This window comes from Melospiza georgiana, chromosome 16, assembly GCF_028018845.1.
Source record: "Melospiza georgiana isolate bMelGeo1 chromosome 16, bMelGeo1.pri, whole genome shotgun sequence".
NCBI lineage: Eukaryota > Metazoa > Chordata > Aves > Passeriformes > Passerellidae > Melospiza > Melospiza georgiana.
In genome coordinates this window covers 12,279,872-12,304,535 of record NC_080445.1, presented here as the reverse complement: position 1 = coordinate 12,304,535, position 24,664 = coordinate 12,279,872, and the positions used below count along the sequence as shown (strand labels likewise).

At 40.3% G+C, this 24,664-nt stretch overlaps 1 protein-coding gene across 35 annotated transcripts in view; it reads left to right on the top strand.

The window, feature by feature from the left end:
• RBFOX1 (RNA binding fox-1 homolog 1) overlaps positions 1 to 24,664 on the top strand; it is a 1,171,935-nt gene that overhangs the window by 915,089 nt on the left and 232,182 nt on the right. For 6 of the 35 annotated variants that reach the window (XM_058035432.1, XM_058035424.1, XM_058035431.1 and 3 more), the window contains one exon: positions 15,426 to 15,646. The exons of 26 other annotated variants lie outside the window; for them this stretch is intronic. In XM_058035432.1, coding sequence (XP_057891415.1) covers positions 15,560 to 15,646 — 87 coding nt within the window. In that variant the 5' untranslated portion in view covers positions 15,426 to 15,559. The remainder of the gene's footprint in view (positions 1 to 15,425; positions 15,647 to 24,664) is intronic. 3 more of the 35 variants (XM_058035427.1, XM_058035411.1, XM_058035433.1) reach the window with 1 other exon arrangement.

The window sequence follows — 24,664 nt, the reverse complement described above, 5'->3', positions numbered from 1 at the left end:
CCTGTTGCTCTTTGCAAAGCTTTTTGTCACACCAAAAGTAAAACCACTGAAACAGAAGAGTTTGGGAGTTCCTGTGCCCTTCTTCCAGCCTGCTATTAAAATAAATAAATAAATGCTCTAATTGAAGATTACTTAATTTGGAGAAGAGTCACATTTTTTGTCATAGTTGATTTATTTTCCTTTTTAGGGGTATACCTTCTTTGATTGTAATTTTTTTTTTTTTTCAGTTTAGAGTGGCAAATTAAAAATTACTAAAATTCCAAATTAATTTCTCAGTACTGCATTTTACTTGCACACAACCTGCCTTTAAATTAAAGGGAGAGGATTCTGCTTCCAAATAGGCTCGCTTGCTCCTTTCCTGCTTTTCTCTTCCTTTTATTTGCAGACATAAAATCCAATAAATTTCTATTGCAGTTGCTGGGCTTGGGGGAGAGAAAGGAGAGGAAAAGTACAAAGCTATTGGGAAGCGTCAAACACGGCGGATGATGAAGTACATTTCATAGCAGCCAATTCCAAGCCCAAAATCCCTGTTGTGCAGGAAGCCTTCCCAGCTCACCCAGGAAATTCAGCCATTGCAAGGCAGAGTATTAATGATTTATACACCCTGCACCAGTGCTTTTGTTCACTCACAGAGCCAGGCTCTGTTAATAAAGGAATTTCAGGGAAAAGGGTCCTGGCATGCTGAGTTGTTTTGCTCAGTGCGGTGGACGCTGCCTCATAAATCAAAGGAATTTAGTGCTTTACAACCTTTCAGAGCTGCTGAGGGTGGTTGGTTGCTTTTTTTTTTTTTTTTTCTTTTTTTTTAATCTGATACACCTAGGAATATTTTCATTTCTTTTCTATAAAGAATGAATGAACTGCTGGATGAGATCTATCTCAGCTGTTTTAGGGTTGATTGGTTTGCTTCACAGTGGCATTATACTTCCATTTGTTTTCCATTTGGATTTATGCTTTATACTGTTGTCTGTGGAAGGAGACTAGCATGGTTTTATTACCATAAAGAGATGCAGATCACATTATATTCTATCTTGTTTCTTAGAAATAAATAAATGAAATATAAAGACAAAATACATTTGCAGTAAAGAAAGCAGTTTTATATTCTTTACCTGAAATAAAAAAACTTATTTAATATTCTCATTTAAAAATAATTTTTGTTTTATTAGCAAAAATAAGCTTCAGTGTTCCTCTACAATACACGTGAGTGATCATTTTTAAAGTTGCCTTTTTGCCTGGAAACTTTGTTTCTTGATAGCAACTGCAGGATGAGGTACTTAATTTTGTATTGATTTACGTAGTAATCCTTTTCAAATAGTGGGACAATATTGATATTATGACAGAAAATATGTATCTATGTTTGATTATAGAAATGAAGATAAGGATTTTTTTTTGAAATCTCTGAAATTTTGATGTGAACTAGAGTATTGAAGAATGCTATGGGACATTTTCCTAGCAGGAAACCACTTGCTTGGATAGTTATGGAACCTAATCTTTGCTTTTCATTGCCTCTTTAAAAGCAGACTAGGAGAGAGGACAGGAAATAATTTCAGGGAATGTTTGGCCATCAAAGGGAACCTGGTTTTCCACAGGCATCTTAAGACTCTTATTACACAGCAGGCACAATGAATGTTTTTTAGCCTTTTTGGATCGTTCAGAGTCATAAACTCAGGTACCTTTTTGTACAGAAAACACAGCTGTCGTGTCCTGGCTTGGTCACAGTAGGAAAGGTGATTCCTCTGAGCTTTGTGGAAGCCAGCAGTGTGGGGATCAGTGTTGCAGAAGTCACAGCTCCCTTATACTGCGAGGAATTCTTAGTAGTTTTTGTGGTCTGCAGGCAAATCAATACCTACTTCTCTGCGTTCCTCCCTGGTTTAAATATCACAGATTAATACAAGGCAGGTGCCCAGTAAATGAGGTTTATTATGTTTATAGAGCAGCATTGCTGTATTTGTTTGTCCTCCATTATTTGGGTGCGTGAGTGTTTCATTGTATTTAATTATGTCTGTGAGGCACAAGACAACAGTCAACATCTGCTCTATTGTTGCCGTGGTTTACAGATAGCTTTGATGGGTTATTAAACAATCTATTTTTCAAACAGCAAACGGGGAAATAAGCTGCACCCATATTATGTAATTTTGTAAAGGTACATTATGTAATTAGTCGTCTAGTATTCGCACACTAATCTTTTATTTTGGTTGAATTTATGCCTTTCCATTTTAAAAAAAGTGATGGTCCTCGGCAGTTTTTATTTAATGGTGAATTTCAAGTTTCTCTATGGCTTGAGTTGATTTTCTCACTACTAATTTGATTTCACCATATGTTTTATATTGAAATAATGTCTGAGTTGTGAATGCTAATTCAGAAATTAGAAATGTGCATTAACTTTCATTTATCTCTGAAACAGCTACTGACAAACTATTACTACAGAGAGGCATCATTAGGTATCTTGATCTGTTTTTGAGTAAAGGTTTGTGTTGTTACCAAGGCATCAGCTGGACAAGGCAAGGTTCAAACAGCTTTGCCTCTCTTAGATCTGACTCAGGGCAGAGCATCCCCAGTGCTCCTGGGCAAGGGAAGTTGTGCTGCACAGACAGGGAGATGTCTCTGTAGAACTTGACTCTTGTACAGATGGATTTCCTGATGGAAAAGAGCTCGTGTGCTAATCTGCTTTTGATTTTGTTTTGGTTTAATGTACCTGTCAACTGTTTGAAGTTCCTTTATGTAACGCCGGTATCCACGATACTGTATCTGGATGCATTAAGGCAAATCACTGAAAAGATTGCAACTACCCAGCATGTGATTTGTTTTTGCCTCAAAATAAAATGTAGAAGAAAATGTTCCAGACACAAATGATGAACAGATCCTAAAATTAGACTTTCTGTAGCTTTTATCATTGCAGAAAGTCACCTATTAAAAAAATGTTTGAGAACATGAGCCTGTAATATTTTCACGGCTCCTGAGCTGCTACTGCCCACAGTTCTAGAGCTGCAGCTTGCTGGGGTTGCTCCTGACAGCAGGACTTGTGAGGCTTTGGGAATGTTGTTAATCCACTGAGCCTGGCTCAGGAATGCAGGTTTCCATTGGAGCAAGGTGGTTCAGAACCCTTTGTGAGGTGAGACCCACCTGGGGTTCTGCATGAAGCCCCGGTTCAGAGCTGAGAGGGTGTGGAGTCTCCCTCCCTGGGGATGTTCCAGAACCATCGGGACACACTGCCCTGGGGTGGCCCTGCTGGAACAGGGAGGTGGCACCAGATGTGGTCCTTTCCAGCCTGACCCATCCTGTGAGCTGCTGGAGCAAATTCAGGGGTGCCACTGAGATGATGAGGGATGGAGCACCTCTCCTGTGAGGAAAGGCTGAGAGAACAGGCATTGTTCAGCCAGGAGAAAAAGAGGCTTTGGAGTGCCCTAATTGTGGCCTCCCAGTGCCGGAAGGGAACCTACAGGAAAGATGGACAGAGATTTTTTGTGAAAACACGGAGTAACAGGACAAGGGGGATGATTTTAAACTGAGAATAGGTTTACAGGAAGAAACCTTATACTGGGAGGATTGTGAGATGCTGTGGATGCCCCATCCCTCCAATATTTCAAGGTCAGGCTGATGGAGCTCTGGCAAATGTCCTTTAATGAAAGGTGTCCCTTATCCAGGGCAGAAACATTGAAACTGCATCATCTTTAAGGTTTCCTCCAAGCCAAATCATTCTATGATTATATGAACTAAACTATCCCTTTTATGTACATAAAGAAATTAATTCAAAGAAGAAAAAGTATAAAGAGCATGGTTATTTGGAAATTATGCATCCCAAGGATGAGATGTGGTGGTTCAGGTGCTTGTTGAAATGTCATTTTGCAAAATAGCCATAATTTTCAGGATAGAATGAAGATTCTTCACTGTTTGTTCTGGTGTTCTTTTTTTTTTTAATGCAAGGGCTTGTTAGAAATACTTTGTAATCTCCCTCTCCCCTACCTGGAATCTAAACAGACATTTCAGGTCTGCCCCTTCAAGTGTCAATAGATGCTCCTCAATGGATGTGGAGAATTACCCTTGCAGTTTTGATAAATGGAAAATCAAACAGGAACTTCTGGTTACGGTTTTGTAAGAAGTGAAGGACTGCTGGGGTGCTGCTCTTTGCAGAGAACTTTGTTTTAAAGGTGTTTCCAGAAACCCCTCAAAACAGAAACTGGGGAGGGACGAGGCTTTATTTTAATTGTTATTCTCTTTAATATCTGTTTGGTGGGGTGTCTCCCTTGGGAAGTGCTCATTATAAACAAACATTTGTGTTTGTGTGCAGCCAAACAACCCAGGCAGGTGTCTCCAGAAGCCTGTGTGGGAATGGAGCATTCCTGGGCTCTTTTTCTGGCATGCAATGCAGACATGAATTTTCCTGGGTGAGAAAAGCGGGATCAGAATTTCTGCTGGAGTGGATCAGTTTATTGACTTGTGCTGAGAGTGTTAGCCTTGGCTTTGCTGTGAAATTAATGCATTGTACAGTGAATGTGCATTTTCTGTCAGCGTGTTCTTGTGTTTTGCTCAAGAATAGTTTTAAATGTTTATTCACATAAAAATTGTACAAGTAATGTGTGCCAATTTCCAGAAGAAAATGAACTTTGCCACTGTTTTATAAAATCTCCAAGGGAAAGCTGTTTTCAGCTTGATTAGGGCAGCTGAGTTAGAGCAGGCAGCATCTGATCTGTGAGAGTGATGGACACTGGTGACTCTCAGAGCTTCACAAGGAGTTAGGGCTGTGGAGCAAAAATATTTCAGTGTTTTCTTCAGTGATCCTAAAGGGCTAATTAGAACTGAAGGTTTGAGGATAAATCGGGAAATTTAGCTCTTTGGTCACAAATGGGCAAATATGTCAGTGCAAAAACACAAATATTGTTAGGCACCAGTACCAGGTCACACAAGCATCTGAGAAGGGAGGCTGTGAGGAAGACCTATCAATAAGGAAAAAAAAAGAGGCAATTATGAAAACCTTTGGAAATAATTTCTGTAAGAATCCATTACTCCAAGTTGCCTCATTAATTATCCTGAAATCTGACAGCTCTGTAGAAGCAGCTATTCAGTGCTTTTCTGTCAGTGCAGTGCAGGAGAGATGTTCCAATAATAGCATTTATAATCCAGATGTGCAAAAGTCAGGCCTGTCTTATGAACCTCCTGTACAGTTGATGTTTGTTGAGCACCTCAAATTCAAACTTGCAAAGGAATATTACATTTCTTCTTTATATTTGTTCCTGGTGTTGAGTCACGTGTATTTTGTTGGTTTAGCTCTTCACTAAATAGTATCAGATGTGTCATTTCATTTGGTTAGGAACAAATCTCTATTGAGAACTTTTGAGAATAGGTAAGATGCTCTCAGTCAAAGAGTTTGATTTCAATTTTTGCTGTCTGATCCCCTGATCTTGCACTGCAGGAGAATTGACAACTTTTGAAGTCTTACAAGGAAACTACTTATTCTTGGTCTTATTTCTTGCAGCAATAAAAATCTTACTAATGTCCACCTAATAACTTGAGTATTCACTAAAGCACTGATTTCAATAAAAACAGAAATAATCCTTTTCTGTTGTCCTTCTCTGTACAAATTTATCCCATTCATTTGCTGGTCCCTTCCAAGGGCGCTGGCACAGGTTGATTAAAACCTAAATAAAACTGAGATTAAAAAGGCCATTATTTCTCTATTCTCTCCTAATATCAAATGGAATTGACAAAAAGTAAAAAAGTGTGTGGTAGGAAAGACTTTTTACCATCTGGCACTGATAAAGCAGTGTTTTGGTTTTCTGATCTTAGGAGCTTTCTCTCCTCCTCTGTTATTCTGAGCAGCAGCATGATCCCCCTAGCTTTACATAGTCCTGAGGAAGTTGTGAGAGCCATCATTAGAAATCAATTATTCCCATGAATTCAGTGCCCACCAAGATTGCTGAGGAATACATAGGACTGGAACGTGGAATGAATGAGTAGAATATTTTAACAGGTCTTAGGGGAAGGGAGAACAGTAAACACACGGTGTGATTCTTTCAGGTGAGAGCTGTTTGCTATGTTACCAGGAAGAATTCTTGAAGCTTAATCCAGGGAATTTTGTTCTTCCAAATTAATTCTCCTGTGTACCAGCTCTTTACAAAGAGGTGCCTGCAGAGTACCAGAGCGCCCCACTGACATTATCTGGCTCCAGACACAGACCCCAACTGGGGCAGAAGAGATGTGACCCATCTCAGGGAAAGCCAGGCTTTAGCTTGGCCTGGATAGGCCAAGTGTAAGATCCCACACTGAGCTGAGGAGTGGGATAGGTGTATCTCCAAACGAGTGCATTAGCAAATATCTGTGAGACTGAATTAACTTCAGATTTTAAGTAGCAATGAAGTTGAAAAAGCTTCCTTAACTTTAAAATTTAGAGGCAAACTTCCTATCAGCTGAGCTTTCTAATGCTTTCAGCCACATCCTGAATCCTGCCTGCTTTAGATGCTCCTTGCTTGTAGCTCTTGGCTAAACTTTAGTACTTAAACTACTGCCAGTGTCTTGAGTAGAGCTATGACTTATATTACATCTAATGCCTTCAAGTCTTGATATTTTATCTCTTGAAAATATGAAACTTGTCAGTAGTGAACAGAAATTCCCTCTGATCCCTTTCAAGACCTATGGGGTCTTTATTATTTTGGGGTTTGAATTGGTTGTTTCTCCAAGGCACCCTGCTCACTGAGGATATCTACCCTCTGCTGGTTTCTGCAATCAAACCACAGCACTTGGCATGGTAGGGTGCTTGAGTGATGTATTTATACAGGCAGGAGGCAGGGTTTAATACCAGCTCATGATTCACTGTGCAGTCCTATTAATATGAGCTTGACTCGGGGGAATAAGTAGCTGTTACTTGTCAGCAAATCCTGAGTGTATTAAGGGGGTGAAGTTGTACTGAAAGATCCTCACAGTGATACTCTGCTGTTCCCAAGGGAAGCAAATGAAAACTGTACTTTGATGAATAATGAATGTTCTAATTGGGGTCAAGAAGAAGTCATAGCTTCCTGTGATACAGTAGTTAGAGTAGCCTGACTACAGCAATAAAGAAAAGTCTGTTTGACCAGATTTGGCAATAAAAATATGTGGCTGTCAGTCATGTCTGTCATCTGCACACAGCTAAAGCCTGGGATGTGACAGTGATGGACAGGTTTATCTGTTGTACAGCTTGGGTGTATTCCTGAGACCCTCTTGGAGGTCTTGGTTGGTGCCCATAAGAATATGGCCATGAACAGGTAGTGAGACTGGTTGGTGCTCAGATATTGCCCAAAATCCTGTGTGGCATGGATGAAGAGCTCTCATGGCATGGCTTGGGCATATCACTAAGATTTATAAATAGTGGGTATTGGTTAGAGTCAGGCTGTTCCTGATTTGCAAGGAAAAATGTTTTTGTTGCTGCTGGGCTGTAATTGCAAATGAATATACCCTAAGGGAAGATTACAGCCTGTTCTTACCTGCTGACAAAATACATGCAAAAATACATCTTTCTTGGTCATCCTGTACTCAGCACACAAAGGAGAAGAATAAATGAAAGATATTAAGGAAGATATATGCTGGTATGATTCTACTACATATTTTGTGAAATAGGCATATACACAACTTGAGACTTTATTAAAGATGTGATGCTGCTTATCATTTGTGAAAGGTGTACATAATTTTCAGTAGTTAGTCTGTGTAACTGCACGATATCAAACAAGCATGAGATCTTGAAAGTGTTCTATGTTTCATACAAAATTTTCTAAGCTGCTTAACTCCTCATGGATTGGAGGCTAATCTCAGCTGGTTTAGAAAATGCAGATAATCTCAAGAGCAGAGTAGAGAGAGATATCTGAACTAGCCTGGAGATGGGAGAGAGTGTGTTCTCAAAAGGGCCAACAGGGAAAATTCAAGTGATTTGGTGGAGCTATCCAGCTGATAAGAGTTATGTAACCAAAGCCAGCATGGAACTCTCTGCAAGAGAAGGAAAACAGTGCAGTGCTCATAAGGCTGAGGAAACAAGTGCAGAACTTTGTAACACATCTTGAGTGCTGGGGATAAGTTGTGGTGTCTGTGTGTCAAAATCAACTCTTGGTACTTAAAGCAACAATATTTTCCTGCAGTTTTGCAGCTAACTTTTCTGAGTGATCCAGGAGGCACACAGAGCAGCTTCCTTCACAAACAGAGTTGTACAATTGTGTGGAGGTGTGCTCCACCACTTTTTGTAGCTTTAGGAGTTTTTGTAGCCTTGCAGTCCAATGTCATTCTTTTTCCTAGTGCACAGCACATGGAATAGTTGAAGCTTTCAGTTCCATCCTGCTTTAATTTTGACACAAATGCTGGGATAATAATATGGCTGTGATCCAGAATCTTTCTAGCTGGTATGATAGTGCAGCTGAGTTAAAAGACACCTATAGATTTTGGGGTTTTTTCAGAGAATATCTGTTCAGAGCTTGTTCTTGGCTTTTGTGCCTTGATATGTAGAGCTGCTGACAGGTCCTTAGGTTTCTGTGGTAGCCCAAGGCGAGTCCAGGCACAGAGGGATCCTTAACTCCAGTTTTAACCTGCTGCTTCTCTCTAGCATACATTTATCACCTATGTAAGTGAGGGTGTCCTGCGACTCACTGAAGGGTAAATCACTCTCCCTGCTGCCAGGGGACACGTTCTGATCCTTCAGCAGTGCAGTCTAAGCAGGGAGTGAGGGTTTCCAAGGTGTAGAAGAGGGCAAGCCTTGCCTTTAAGAGTTCTGAGAAAAGTGAAGCTAAGTAGATGTGTATCTTATAAGTGTGTGTGCTCTTTTATATTGCTGTAATTGTGGCGATCTCCTTGTACCTGATTCAATTCTTTTCAAGGGAATTTACAATCAGAGATGGATACAAATTAGAGCTGACCTGCAGAGGAACAGGGATGTTGGTGACCATTCCACTGGACAGTCAGTTCATCCCCCACCTGTGTTTCTGTGTGGCAAGAGGAGGTTTTATAGGCTGAAAGAGAATGTTCAGAGGTGTTTAGAGAAGGTCTGAGCTGGTAGCAGGCAATTTCAGGAGAAAGCATCAATGCCATTTGGAGTTTGGTTAGGAGGTGAAGGAGCACAATATCCAAGCCAAGACAAAGGACATTCATCTTTGAGTTGTTGACAGTAATAGCTTGGGTAGGAACGGGCTGAAGTGAGCCCTTGAAGGGGATGACAAGTGCTGGATAAAGGTAATAAAAGGATATGTTTTGGGGCAGTGCAGCTAGAGAAAGAAGTGAACTTTATGGGAGCACTCCAAAAGAAATGCAAAGTAAACAGGCAGTGAGGTACTGCAGCAGCCCATGGCTCAGACCACAGCACTGACAGTAGGAAAGGAAGGTGAAACCAGAGGGAAAGGAATGGCTGTGTACTCAGAAACTAAAATGTACTGAAATATTGCACTTCAAGAGTTGCTAGGCCAATTGGCCTACAGGGCAACAGCCTTAATTTCTCTAGGGCTACAAATAATTTCCCAAACATCTTTCCCAAGTTTTGGCTCCTGTAGGAAGCTCTTGTATTTGGCAGGACTGGATTTATTTATTTACCTTTGAAATCTCCAAACTTACTATCATTGTATATTTAGAAGAAAGAGGCTAAAATTTGAACTTCAGTGCAGCTCAAGCATTGTTGTTTTCTGCCTGAAGAATCAGCTGGGTTCATCTTGACCTGCTGCTAGATTTAATATGCTCCTAAGGGCTAATGTAATTGTTAGATGCAAATGTAATTTTTCAATGGAAACTTTAACTGTATCCCACATCCTTGAAAAAGGTGGTTTCTCCCAGTTTTAAACAGTTTGTATATCCTTGCCTTATTCTCTAGTGTGAACTGAGATGCTTAATGAACTCAACTCTGATGACATCTGCCGTGCTGGTTACCAGTATGAGACCAGCAGATACCAGATTTACATGGGTGGCATTTTCTGCTGTAGGAGTCAGTAAAAACCCTTGCTGTGCTTTGGCTCTGCTGCTCTGTGTGAGAGGAGCTGGCAGGGGATTGGTACCTGGCATGAGCAGCTCCCGCACGTTCCTCATGCAGAGCAGAGGGAACGGGGAGCAGCTGAGCGTGGGGCAGGGCTGGATGGTGCTCCTGGTGCACTTGAAGAGCCTTTGGCCCCAAATGGCCTTTGCAGAAAGGTGGAAATAGTCTTTGGGAGACAAGTGCAGCAGCTGTGCTGGGGAGGGTGGGGGAGATGCGCAGGACAGCTTTTTCTGCCTGTCAATATTTCCTTTAATGCCAGATCACCTCAGGCAATGGTAATCAACAACTCACCTTCTCTTTCAAAGCATCTGTGCTGCTTGTGGCTGGTAATCCTTTTTTAGAGACAGTAATCTAAAGTTGTTGTGGATGAGGGAAATTATTAGGACACTCAGAGACCATTTTTTTCCTTTCAGTTTTGGGGGTTTCTTGTACCAGAAAACCTCTGAGAAACCTTAAAGAGAAAATGGAGAGCATGTGGACAATGGGAAAGGTGATCAGAAATGGGAGACTTGAACTTAAAAGATTCAAATATGGCATAGCATAAGCTCTGAAGAGGGTGCCAAAGTGGTACCTGAATTATTCATGGTCTGAGAGACGGGAAAGTTAGGCCAGTGTAGAAAGGAGGCAGAAATTATTTGAAGTTCGTTGGTGTTGTGCAGCATTTGGATGAACTATTGTTTGTGGTGTTTTGAACTAGATACAGGCATTAAGAAGAATTAATTATTTGGCAGAAAGATGGTCTAAATAGATTACTTCTGTCAGAATCTGATTAGAGCATACATCATTGATTGGCTGATGACTGCATTGCAGGGATCTGCCTTTTCCAGGCATTCTGGCCCCAGGGAAGTTGCTGAAGTCTTTTTCATTTCTTCATTTTTTCCCACCTTGTACCATAGCAAAACTTAAGCATCTGCTTTTGTCTGGGGAAGTATTTTGGTCATTGTCTAATGTGCCATTTACATCTTATATGCAGGTGGGATCAAAACTCTGATCTTTCTTGCCCCGTTTTCATTTTTCTTGTTCTTCCTGAATGTGTAGTCCAGTTTTCAGGCATATTTCTAGTTTTATTTCTGTATCTGTGCATCTATACTGTACAGCAGTCTCCATTTCCTTCCCATTTAAATGATTTTTTAGCAAACCCTCAATGAAATTGCTATTAGAACGTTCCTGTCAGTACTTCAGTTCTGTGCTAAAACATGAGACTTTGGTATTAGATTGCTGGGCCTGAAGTACATATGAATTTTGTAACCACCTACTCCTACCCTGCCTTGCTTAAGCTATGCTCTTCACCTTTAAAAGCAGCTTTTCATTAATAAAACCTGCCTTTTGCAAAGTTCTGCATAGTTGAAACAAATAAGACTGTGCATTTCATTTGTGTACATACATTTTACATCTAAAGCCAGCGTTCATGTGCTTTTCTTTCTCATTCTTCCTCTCTCATTGCTGAAATCAATTTTTAGTTTCAGAAAATCCATTACAATTTTTAATGAAAGAAACCAAAGCCAACTAGGGCTTGGGAACAGCTCAAAGCAGCATACCCTCTATGAACACACTGAAAATGGCTTAACGCGGCTTTTGTTTGGTTTTTCCTAACAGCATTATAATTTTCTAGAATGCAATGGAAATGGAAGCTGTGTAGTTGTTTAAAATAGATGATGTCACTTTTTCCACCCACACACAGAGTGAATTTTTTTGCAGGGAGGAGGAGCCATGCAGTGGGTAGGAAATGGGTGCTGGCACCACCAGGGACATCAGAGAGGTGCTTGATGTGCATGCCCTGTATCAAATGCCATGCACATCAAATTCTGGCTTTGTCCTCCCAGAACTGTTTAGGTCCATGCTTGACCTTAATCATGCTGAAGTGAAGCAGAACTCTCAGCTTTACCAATACTCTTCTGGCTCATTCTCTCATTCCTCAGCACTCTTAGTGGTCAAATTTCATTTATTCAACACATTGCAGCAGAACAGGAGTGACCACAGATACCAACGGCCAACTGCAAAACTCAAGTGAAGAAATTTCCTTTTTGTGTGGCTGGGAAGGGAGAGGAAATGTGTTGAGCTCATGTGGAGGCATTGGCAGAATTTCTGAGCCTGGCATGGGGCAGAGATGTGAGTAAAGCTCTGTTGTGCTTCTGTGGTTTTGATTCAGAGGTTTGTGGGACCTTAGGTAGCTGATGCACACGTGGGGCATCACCTCAGAGCCCAGCCACCAGGGCAGAGCTTGCATCCGGAGTGCCCCACACCCAGACATTTAGAAGCATGTCTTCTGGCTCATTCTCTCATTCCTCAGCACTCTTAGTGGTCAAATTTCATTTATTCAACACATTGCAGCAGAACAGGAGTGACCATTGATACTAATGGCCAACTGCAAAACTCAAGTGAAGAAATTTCCTTTTTGTGTGGCTGGGAAGGGAGAGGAAATGTGTTGATCTGAGGTGGTGGAGCTGATGTAGAGGCATTGGCAGAAGTTCTGATCCTGGGGCAGAGATGCAAGTAAAGCTCTGTTGTGCTTCTGTGGTTTTGATTCAGCGGTTTGTGAGACCTTAGATAGCTGGTGCACACATGGGACATCACCTCAGAGCCCAGCCACCAGGGCACTGGCCCACACCCAGACATTTAGAAACATGTTGTTATAGTGAGGCAAGCAAAGCATCCTTGCATTAAAACAGGTAATCACGGTTTATTTCCAACGTTTGTTTTTGTGTATTGCTATCTGTGCTGCAGGAAATGGCAATGCTTCTCAGACATTTGATGTTTGTGTTATTCTGCAATGTTTATACTGCTTGCAAAGGGCTGGAAGTGTCCTCCTGGAAGCTGCTGAGTTCACACTACCGCTGCTATTTGCATCATATTCTGTTAGAAGCCACCCTTTTCTGTTACTGTGGATTTGGAAGGCTGTTCTAGACCCTCACTAGACAAGACCAAAATACTTCAAAAAAAAAAACCCCGAACTTGGAAAAATATGTTCAGCCTAAATTTATTCATAACTAGGTTTTTCTGGATTTTTAGAGTGTCAGGATTGTCCTTAGCTTAGTCTCTTCCTCCTACTGTTTTCTTCCTTATTCACAGATTGCTTTGCTGGGATAAACAAATCAAATTTGGGTTTCTGTTGCAACAGAGTTGTTCCATTCCCCTGAACACAAAAAGGAATTTATCTACAATGGTTGTATTTGAATTTGGCCTTTTTTTTTTTTTTTGTGTGTTTAATGTGGATGAAGAGAACTGTATTCTATTGGAAGTACCTCTAAGAAATCAAGAAATAATTAAGAATTGAAATTAAGAAATACTGATGATTTTCCTTTTCCTGTTTGCATCTCACTAGCATCTCAAATTTTTTAAACAGATGCAATGAGATCTTGCTTTTCCTCCTCCTGAGGTTAGCTCTGAAGTTTCTGTCATTAGGAGGAGCATGATCTTGCATTTTGTATTATTGAATTTTGATTAATGCAGCCCATATGATTTAGCAGTTCATTCTATGTAACATCCTTATCCTTTCCAGTTTTGACAGTACCTTCCAACTTTGTGTCATCAGGAAATTTCATCAGCAGGTTGCCTTGTGCCAAAATAATTAAAGAAAATGTTCAAAAAAATCTGTCCCAAAATAGATCACAGAAAAGCTTCCCTTGAGCCTGCGCTTTCCTGTGCAAATCTTCTTCCTCAGGTTTTTCTAACATCTTATCAAATATATGCATGCTGAAACAAAAAAACCTGCCAGGTATTTTACAGAGCAATTTAACAGTCTGTGTTTATGTCAGTTGTCCCACTGGAGTCATTTGGGTAAAGCTTGCAGAATCCATTTTATAATCTCCATTCCTGGGTGAAAGAAATCTGCTTTCTTTTCAAATGCAGCTCACTCTGCTAGATGAAACAAATAAGGAATAGTTAAAATGAACTTTTATTTTTTTTTAGAAATTAAGTATTTTTAATAAGTGAGTTGTGACTGCAACTTGCTTTCTCATATATACATTTTGTTGATGTATTTCTGTGTGCAAGCTAGTGGCTGGTTTCGTATTGGAATTAATGACAATCTTTTGGAAAAAAAAAAAAATCTATGATGTGTCAGCTTGTTTAGTAATTAAACTGCAGTGTTTCTCTTCCTTGGTAAGATAAGACCAAGAAATAGGATTTATAGCTGAGCATGGTCAGATAAGCAGTGAGAGCAGCATCATCCCCAAGAGCCAAGTGAAGCAGCTCTGAAACAGGAGCTGGAGCGGGGTAAACATCTCTCCATCATGTGACAATCGCTGGCCTCGCCGGCAGCTCCTGCAGGGAGCACCACCGAGGGTCACAATTCCACATCTAAAGTTAGCAGAGGGGTAAGGCTGGCACTGGGGAGGGCCAGCAGGCAGCTGCTCGGGGAGGTTTCCAAACCCTGCAGCGCGGCCGCCCCGGTACGCGAGAATCAATTACCGCGAACCTTCCGCGATGGTCAAAATGTGACATTAGGTAATTGAGTATCACATCAAATCTTGTCTGCAATTAGTTATCTGGAAAAGTAATTATGCAACGAAATCAAGTAGCTGAAATTAGTGGTGTGAAGCACCCTGATAATTCGAAGACCGTAAGAGATTTTTTTTTTTTTATTTCGCTTGTAGCATGGAGTTGTAAGTACCTAACTAATTCTTCATTGAAATAAAAAAGTCTTGCTCAATTGTAATTCTTGTCATTAGTTACATCTGCAATAGAAGATACATAGCACATAAAACAGGTGTTAATGACTAAGTTGGTTTTGTCTAAAGTAAAAATGAGCCGTGGAATAGAATGTCTTGCAAGCAGTACGTTTGAAGTCAAATCTGTTTTGATTTAGGGAAGAAACCAGCATAAATTTCAGTCCTTTGTCTCTTAGACCAGTAGTGTAAGTTGATTTGGAGAACAGGGTTGAAATACTCTAATGGGAAAATGTGTTCTTTTTTAAAATAGTTATGTTCAATTTAACAACATAGATGTTGTGAAAGGTTAGAAAAGCCATTAAAATATAATTTACACTAATAGAAGTCGTTAGCTTGCATTAGCTCACTTATTCAAAACAAACAAGAAAAATATAATTAATCAAACCAGAGTGTATCCCCAGTATAACACACTGAAGTATAAATGCTCACATGAACATTGTTTAGCAGTTTATAAATCCAGGAAAATGTCTAATTATGCGATCATGATAAACCTGATTATTTTGAAAATGGCTTCTGATAGTAACTGTTGTCATGTGTATGCCAGAACTGATAGGAAAAATTATTTCTAATCAGTAGATATGTACAGAATTTGATCTCTATGTGTTTAGTAGTTAAAAATCTGAACTGATAAAGAGTAGTTGGCTAGTCATGTTACTTAAGCTGCTCCCAAAATAGCACCTTCCTTTTTGGGTAGAGTTAGGTTTGCAGCTGTTGTCTCTATCTGTTGTCTCTGAAGAAAATTTTAACATTAAGTGTTGCTGACGTCAATTTTTTTCTTTTTTTTACAGCTGATGTGGGCTTTGCCCCTGACAGAAGTTATTTGGTTCTAGCTCTGAGTTTGGAAGAAGTTGGTATATAGATTTTCCCCTAACTTTCAATTGATGTGTTTAGCTTTAGTGGGAGTAATACTATCACTTAAACCATGTTATCGTCTCAAGGAGTTTTGCTACATCCCTATGGAGTGCCAATGATTCTGCCTGCAGCACCATACTTCGCTGGACTTGTTCAGGTAATGCAAGGCCGCTTCCAACAAGCAACTTAACTCTAGTGCACTTAGAGCAATAATTGGAATTTTTATGGTTGAGAAAGCAAACACTTTTAATACAGGCAAAAGCTCTCATGTAGTCAGTGAGAAGACAGTAGGAAATCAAAAAGATGGATCACCCTAATCTGTGTATTGACATCTCTCATGGCTGAATAAATGGTGTAGTTGAGCTATATTTGCTTGTATTGATTTGTCTGCTGTTTAACATTCATGCCTTTGCTTCACGAGGTTGACCACAGGGCAGAGGATTTGCTATCCATTGTAGGTTTCTGAGGGAGTCAGCATTCCCACGGCAGGTCAGAAGACAAAGTAACTTACCATGATGTGTTTAGGTTAAGTGTTTTAGCACAGCAAATAAGAATAGTGTTAAATATGCATTAATTCATATGCTACGCGTCCCACGGAATGAAAAAGGGGTTGTGGTTTTGTGTGTATAGAAATATATCACCTGCAAAGAATATTTATACACATCCTATTAATTCCTTTGAGCCCTCAAATGTAAGATCTTGCTGCAGGGCAAGAGTTCTGTATACTTAGGAGTCAGTTGGCAGCTACCAGGTTGTCATTGCTGTTGTTTGCTTTTGCTATTATTTTATTTTTATCAAAAAGTGGTGCTACTGAACTTTCTTCTGTTAGACTTGGGATTCTGAATAGATCATGTAGATGCTAATTAAGCAATAAGTATCCTGTTGTTTACAGTATTAGAAGACATCAGGAAAAGTCAACATTTATAAATTCTGATGGAGTTGTACCATCTGAGTGGCTGCTGTTGGATATTGTGCATTGACAGGGTCAAGACACAAACGGGTGTTAGGGCATTCCTGTGCTGTGCTAGGGATAAGTGAAATTAACCGTGAGGGAGAGGGAAACCTTCATTGTGCTCCTTTTCTCCAGCACTTTGCTGCCTTAGAGGGGAAATCACAGCATGAAACAGGTGGGTTTCCACATAGGTCCCTCCAGTAATAGAAGACTGTGGGTTGTGTTCTTCACTTTCAGACTTAATATCAGACACATAGGTCTAAAATAGAAATATAGCATTGCACAGTGGCCGTTAATCAGGTATTGGGAATCTGTGTCTTGTGGGATGTGTGAGCTGAGGCTGCTTTCCATGCAGTGAGACACACCCAGCAGGCCCTCATATCCATTAGAATTTGGGGGTGAAGGTCGGACTCTGGAGCTCACTCAGACCCTCTGCCATCCTGTCCAATAAATAATTACAAGCAAATCGTGCCTTTCACTCTATGCTGATTGATGTTGAAATTGCTTTTGAAAGTTCTCATAAGTTCCTGTTATAGATTAAGTGCCGGTGTAGGAAAAATAACTGCACCCAACTGAAATGGGTGAATGTAATCAGGTTTAATGGACTCGAGAGCTTGTTGGGAATTAAATAACTATTGATTTGTTGGAAAGTTGCTGTCATTACAAAATGCCACTCTGGACGCATTATCCAAGCAGTTAGATTAGAAGAAAGGGCCCTTTGAAAATTTGGGATGCCTTATTTCAATCTTTTTTCCTCTTTATTCTCTCCTTAGAAAGATATATCCAGGCCTTTGTTACTCCTTTATCGTGGATCTGAAATAGTCAAGAACTGCTGAAATAAAAAATAGGTATTAGAGATGCAGTTGAACAGTGTTCTTCGTATGAATCTTCTCTAGTTTCTTTTCTTTCCCTGAGATCAGACCTGAACATGGTATTTTGGAAATCAAGCATACATCTGAGTTATTGTCCTAATGAGTGAATTGCAGCATTAAATGGTTTGAGCAGTTTGTCCCCCAAGATTTTGCCTGCACTTACAGGATCTCTAGTCAGCTTATGACACCAGAATGCTTATTGTTTTTCTCCTAAAGTAAATCTAAGTATCTAAAATAAATAATGCAAAGGACATTTGATAGGAATATTTATATCATCCTCTTCTAAGCAGTAATTACATAACATTCTGAACTTTAATGGAATTTTTCTTCAGAAATATGCCTTTATAAACTGATTATGTAAATGTTTGGCTTTTTTTTTTTTTGGGTTGCAGGTTGAGAACCACAACCCTGAACTATTTTTGAATATGAGGCCGTTTCAACATTTTATAGACTTATAAGATGCCAGTTCATTTATTTGCATTGATTTCTACAGAAAGTCGGTCTACCTGTGATCAGGGATTCCCCGTGATTTCCAACTGGGTTTATTCGAAGGCTGTGTAGGAATGAAGTGTGTAGAGATCTGGGGGCTGATTTGGGAGGTTTTTTTGTGCTTTGCATTGCACAGTTGAGCAAGGGAGATCTCTGTGGAGCAAGGTTTGTCTTCAGAGGTCCTGCACCTTCGTGTGCTGTTTATGGTTTTACTTAATGGACGAGCAGCTGCTCCAGCCTCTCCTAAATTCATCAGTAAACCCTGCCCTGCATCCTCTGCTTGCTTCTGCCACACCCTCTTGTTATGGAGCAGTGGAATGTGTGAATACCAAGAAAAAGGGCTGGATTCTGTGGGTACAGCTCTGAGCTTGCCTTACATGAGCAGCCATGTGCATTTTCCTAATTGCATGTATTCTGTTGAGGAGATTTGTATTGCTTTTACTGAGATGATGTGTTTGAGTGAGATGATGGAAAGTGAAATGTTTTTGTTCTCGGACAAGCAAGGTCCAGGGTTACAGAGATGTTGATGTGTATCAAATTCCTTTAAATATACATGCAAACTTATTTTCCAGTAAATAAATATACCTTAAACTTATTAGAATGATAGCCTATGACTTAGCAATGCATTTTTAAATGGCAAAATATCTTTTTGCCTCTTCCTTCCTTCTCCTGGGTAAAACTATTTGAGAAAAAAACCCAGATCACATGAAAGTCCAAATAATGCATAAATAGCTCTGTGCCTCCTGTGGGTGGGGAGATATTTTCTGCCTTGGCACGACCAGCCCACTGGTGGCTTCAGGGCTGTCACAGGAGCCAGGCAGGGAGTGCAGTGCAGCCCCTGTGTGTGCTGAGGGCAGCCAGGCCCACCTTGTGTCCAAAGTGCCCTGCTGCTCCTCCTGGCAAGGGAAATGGCAGAAATGCCAGCTAGGATTAAGTGTCAATCCAGCAAGAGGTTTCTCCTCCTGCCCTTGGTCCCCATCCCGGTTGAGTCATTTGATTCCCAAGGGGGAGCCCGTATGTCCGGATGGGAGCACTCCGGGGGTGCTGATGGCAGAGCTCCCTCTGCCCTGGCCAGGCTGTGCAGGGAGGATGAGTGTGCTCCTGGGCCCTCTCACAGTTCCCGGAACACATGTGAAACCAAGCTCCACTCATCATTAAATTACAAAGCTTCTTTTAAGGCTGTGCTGTCCACAATGCGGAGAATACTCTTACTTTTTAAAAATTATCTGAGAGATCATATCAGCTCCATCCTCTAAATATCAAATGTTTGCAGTTGCTCTGGTTGCTTGGAATGCTAGATTTATGACAGAATATTTTGAAAGCACACTTGCAATATATGTTATTTTAATAATGGATGCTAAATTATTTATTACGTGGCTGAGTTAGGTAACTCCATTTCCGTTTAGCAGAGAAAGAAGAGTTCATGGGCATTATAATAAAAGTTATTAGAGTTGAAATTGTTTAGACTTTTCAGTAAACTAATGCAAAGCTCTGCAAAGAGAGACAGGTATATTTCATAGAAAATGTGTAACTTTTATATAAAAGATTATGAAGATGGGATTATTTATGAATATGGTCAGTATTTTTTAAAATATGCTTCTATTTTTACATAGTGACCAGAAAAGTTTTAAGAGTTCTGAGGACTTAAGCTTGTGTTCATTGTAAAAAAGTATGTGTTAAAAACTAAGCTAAAACCTTCCTTTTTCTTTTTTTGGCTTTTATTTGCTTACTGATTTATGAAGTGATAAACAGGCGGGTTGGAGAAGAAAAATAGAAAATCGCCTGGTGATTAAATAATTCAATATATTGGGAACTACTGTACCTTTAAGTACATTAACTTTAAACTTAGATTATTCTGAAGATACTTGGATTTTTTAAATTTTTTTTCTGTGTATCTGATTTTCCATAACTGGTTAACCAGTGTGCTTGACTGACAACTGAAAAAGTGGTAATCTGGAGACTGTTCCATTTTATTTTAGGGCTGAGAGAATTGCCTAGAATATGCTGTGACAAGTAGTGGTGCAGATTTCATCACGGTGCCATCACTTTACCCATCTGGAAAATCCTTGTTTTAGTGCTGTTTTGGGGAAGTGCTAGCAGTGGGTACATTCTGAATTCTTGTAGGTGTTAGTGTGTTAAGGTACCTGCAAAATCACACTGGCGTTCTGGCAATCCAGTCTTGGGGAATGCTATGGATTTGTTGTGTCACTTTACACGAAAAAGGCTTTTGTAATTTGGTAGGTTTTATTTGAGTACATTTGAAATAGCAATGAGGAGAGGTCTGAGTTCTTCCAGTGTTGCCTGCAGTGGTGGATGGCTGTTTCTGTTGGTTTTACATTACGATCTAGTGGAAAGCAGAGCTTAATTTCTGTTTACATTGGCTGAATTGCCTCTTTGAAATGCAGTAAGGAGATGATTTAGCTTAAATGCAGATTTACTCTGGCTTGATTGTGTTGTTCTGCCTCTCCTGTTCCTAGTACTGTGCTCCCAGTGCTTTGTGAGTGGAGGATGAATTTGTTTTACTATTGCAATCCTATTCATCTGAGTGCATCTTGTCTTGCTTTTGAGAGACCATATCTAACATTTCTTCTCTCAGTCTGAGAGTTGAAAAGTTTTTCTCCCTTTTGTATCAAAAGTGCTTTTAGCACATGTGAAATGGTGGTGTTAGTGATGCATATGGTCTTTATTGCTTTGATCGCTGAACATTTTTGTAAACAATGTTTAAAAGTCTGGAAATCATAGAACTCTTTCTTGGAAAAGACCTTTAGGATTATCAAGTCTGACTGTTAACCCAGCACTGCCAAGTCCAACATTAATCCACGTCCTTAAGTGCCACATCTATGCTTAATTTTTAATTTCCCCTTTTCAAATACCTCTAGGGATGATGATTCAACCATTTCCCTGGGCCGCCTGTTCCAGGACTTGACAGCCCCTTTCTAACATCCAATTTAAATCTCCCCTGGTACAGCTTGAAGCCATTTCCTCTTGTTCTGTTGCCTGGGAGCAGAGCCCGACCCCCACCTGGCTACAACCTATTGCCAAGAACTTGTAGAGAATGAGAAGGTTCCCCTGGGCCTCCTGTGCTCCAGGCTGAGCCCCTGCTCCTGCTGGTTCTCCAGCCCCTTCCCCAGCTCCATTCCTTGCCCTGGACACACTCCAGCCCCTCCATGTCCTTCATGGTATGAGGAGCCCAAAAGCGATGCCAGGATTTGAGGTGAGGCCTCAGCTGTGGCGCAGGGGGTCAGTCGCTGTCCTGGTGCTGCTGGTCACACTGTGGCTGATTCCAGGTGTCACGGCTGGATCATGTTCACTGTGGCTGATCCAAGCTAGGTGTCACGGCTGGATCATGTTCACTGTGGCTGATCCAGGCCAGGTGTTATGGCTGGATCATGTTCAGCACCCCCAGGGCCTTTCCTGCTGCAGGCGCTTCTGGTGGCCAAAGAGCAGAACCCACCCTTGGTGGCCAAAGGGGACTTGGACTCCTCTGACCACTGCTCTGGGCCCAGCCTGCCTGGCCAGGGCCCTCTGCAGGGCCTTGGTGTCATCCCCAACCTTCCTGAGGGATGTTCAATCCCCATCCAGAGCGTGGATAAAGCTGTTGGACAGAGCTCGTGGTGGTGTTCACAGGGGTCCCAGGATAAGGGAAGAGATGAGACTCTTGACTCCATGTTTCAGAAGGCTGATTTATTATTTTATTATATACATTATATTAAAACTATATACTAAAAGTATATCCTAAAACTGTACTAAAAGGAAAGAGAAAGGAGATGTCAGAAAGGAAAGGAAAGGAATGATAATAAAATCTTGTGACTGCTCACAGCCTCAACACAGGTGGCTGTCATTGGTCATCAAGTAAAAACAATTTCACATGCTGGGTAAACAGTTCTCCAAATCACACTCCAGAGCAGCAAAACATGGAGAAGTTGAAGCTTCCCAGCTTCTCAGAAGAAAAGATCCTGGCAAAAGGATTTTTCATAAAATAGGTCTGTGACAGTACTGAGCCCTGGGGAATTCTGCTGGGGCAGCTCCACTGCCCACCCTCAGCCTGGTCATCACCCAAATGTCATACAGAGAGCATCACCCAGATTTCACACAGAGAACCTTGCACCCATCCAAGCCAGGACCAGCCAGCTCCCAGGACAGATCTGTGGGAAATGCTGTTGGGCAGACACATCCACAGCCTTGCCCTCATCCATTGAGCAGGTCACCTTAGGGGGACATCAGGCCAGTCAAGCAGGACCTGCCTTTTTAAACCCATGGTGGCCAGGCCTGATGGCTTCATTGTCCTCTCTATGCCTTTTGATGGCACCCAAGGTGATCTCCTTCGTGCAATTTTGGATTAAATTGGTTTTCCTTTTAATCCATTGGTCATGCCAGTAAACGTTGCTGGTGAAACCTGTCAGCTGCTCAGGAGGCTGCAGACAGCTGCAAAGTATTTGGTTATTGCTATTGCAAAAGTTTGTTCTCTTAACTTGCCCCTAATTCTTGCTAATAAGTGCAGATATCATCAAATACCTGCTGAGTGACCCCTCAGGGGCAAGAGGGAGGGTAAGGACATGGAATGTCTTCCCCATTGACCAAAAAGACAATTATAACAAGAAAAATACCTTAACTAAATAATTTTACTTCAGCTCAGAAACAAGTGGTTATTCTGCCTTGCCACCTGAATAATTTTTTCTCACTGGCCTTTATTTTGGAAATCAATGGGTGACATAATTCCAATGGCTGAGGCAATGCTGCATTACCTCTTTGACCTCTTATTCTGTCAGCTCTGTCAATGCTCTGTTATAGTCAGGGGTTTTCTTTCACCTGGCAGATTTAATGTGACACTCAACAGGCAGGGTTTTTTTTTTCCTTTTCCACTTTTGCATGTGATATCAGTATTAGTGAGTTTTAGACGTGATGATCTATAATTATTATCACTAGCTTGTGTGTTGGATAATAGACTGCAATGGAGTGTGTTAGAATGGCAAAACTGGGTAAATCTGGGCCCTTCTGACTGCAGGGGCATTTAAGGGGAATAAATACAAGAATATTTGAGTTTTTAAGAAAAAAAAATGATTTCTAGACATGAAATAGCTATCATTAGGACAAATTCTATTTATTTTTTCATCCCCTAAGTAAGACAAAGCTTTTAAGATTTGGATTCTCTTTAAAAGCCAATTGTCTGACTTGGCTCCCCCAGCTAGAAGCCAGCAAGCTGATACTGCTGTTTCCAAGGATCTGGAATTTCAGCTGATTTTTTTTTTCTCTTTTCTGACTCATGCATAATCATCAGCAATAAAACTTCTGATGGCCAAATTATGACAGGAGATACAGCTTTGAAGTTCTTTTGCTTTCAGTAGAATGATTCACAACTGATATAAAAATATGCTTGTACATCTAAATATAGAACAGTCATTTTAATGGAGTTTGCTTGAATATTTCACCTATTTACCCTCTGGTAAGTTATCTTGTGCTACATGAGCTAATGTTAGAAACCCAGTTCAAATACATCTTTTGGCTTGTCTGCTTGCTTGCTTTTTTTAACTGAGGTGTGCAGGTAACTGTTTCCTCAGACCTGGTTTCAAAGAGGGTGTTGTAAAAACATATGAAATGTCTATTTCAGTAGACCAGGTTGTGCAAAAAATACAGTAAGGGTGCAGTTATTTCAAGTACAAGTACTTTCACCTGAACTAATTGGAAATTGCCTTGTTCTATTGCTATCTAAGAGTGGTGAAACCACACCTGACAAATATTTCAGAGATAATTTGGAAAAAATATTGGGGGCTTTTTTAGTGGAGTGACAGGTCATGAACACTGTAAATATATAATTTGAAATTGACCTGGGTAAATTTTCTGTGTCAGACTTTCTCCCTGTGTTTCACAAGACTCAGGTTATTGTGGATTAGGGTAAATTCTGATATGCTGGTTCCTTTTCTTTCTCTACCTGCATGAACTAGAGAGCTCGTAGAATGACTTCATCTTCCAATTCTGATGAGTTTAATAAATCAGTAAAAAATGTAATTTATTTTTAAATCTACATGTTGTTTAGTTGCTGACCAAGCTGAGAAAAAAATGAAAGTCTCTTACCTGTATATTCAGGAGTCAGAATCGTTCATGCTCTCATTTTATTTGAGGCCTTGAACTAAATAAAACATCGTGCATTTCAAGCAATGTTAGCCATCAAGGAAAAGCTAATCAGACTTTGATAAGTATTCTTCTATAAAAGCAACTTAAGATAAAGCTAAAATTATGAAAAGCAGTGAAGTGATCTGAGCTATACTGCTTTATTATTGTCTTTTTTAATTTTAAGAGTTAAATTATTATTTAATGCTTATAATAATAATTATAATGCTTTTTAATGTTTTTTCATCTTATAGAGCTGGAGGTACTCTTTCGTCATGTCTCTGTCCTCACTTTTCTGTATTATTGCAAAGCATGCAGTGCCCTCCCTTTTGCTAATAGTAGCATTTAAAAGTCATGGAGGAGCAAATGGTTGTCCATATATTGGTTTGTTATGGGAAATGTCTGTGACACTTTGCTTTCTCTGTACCATTTGAATGTATAGCAGATTCAGTAAAATGCATCTCCAGGCATTTTAAAGCTTCAAAACATCCAACCCAGGCAAAAAAGTGCTGCCAAAATGCAGATCCAAGGGTTTGTCTGTAAATTACCAGCAGCTGTGCAGGTACACATCAGCTGTCTTTATTTTCACTGCCAGTGGTGCTGAACATGAGCATGTTTCAAACACTTTGAGAACAAATCATATTGACACTTGAAACCGACAACGAGGAAAAAAGGGCATTTCCAAACATTTTTACTTCCATTCTAGAGAAAACCTTACAATTATGTTAAAACAGAACCTAAACATGGGTGAGTG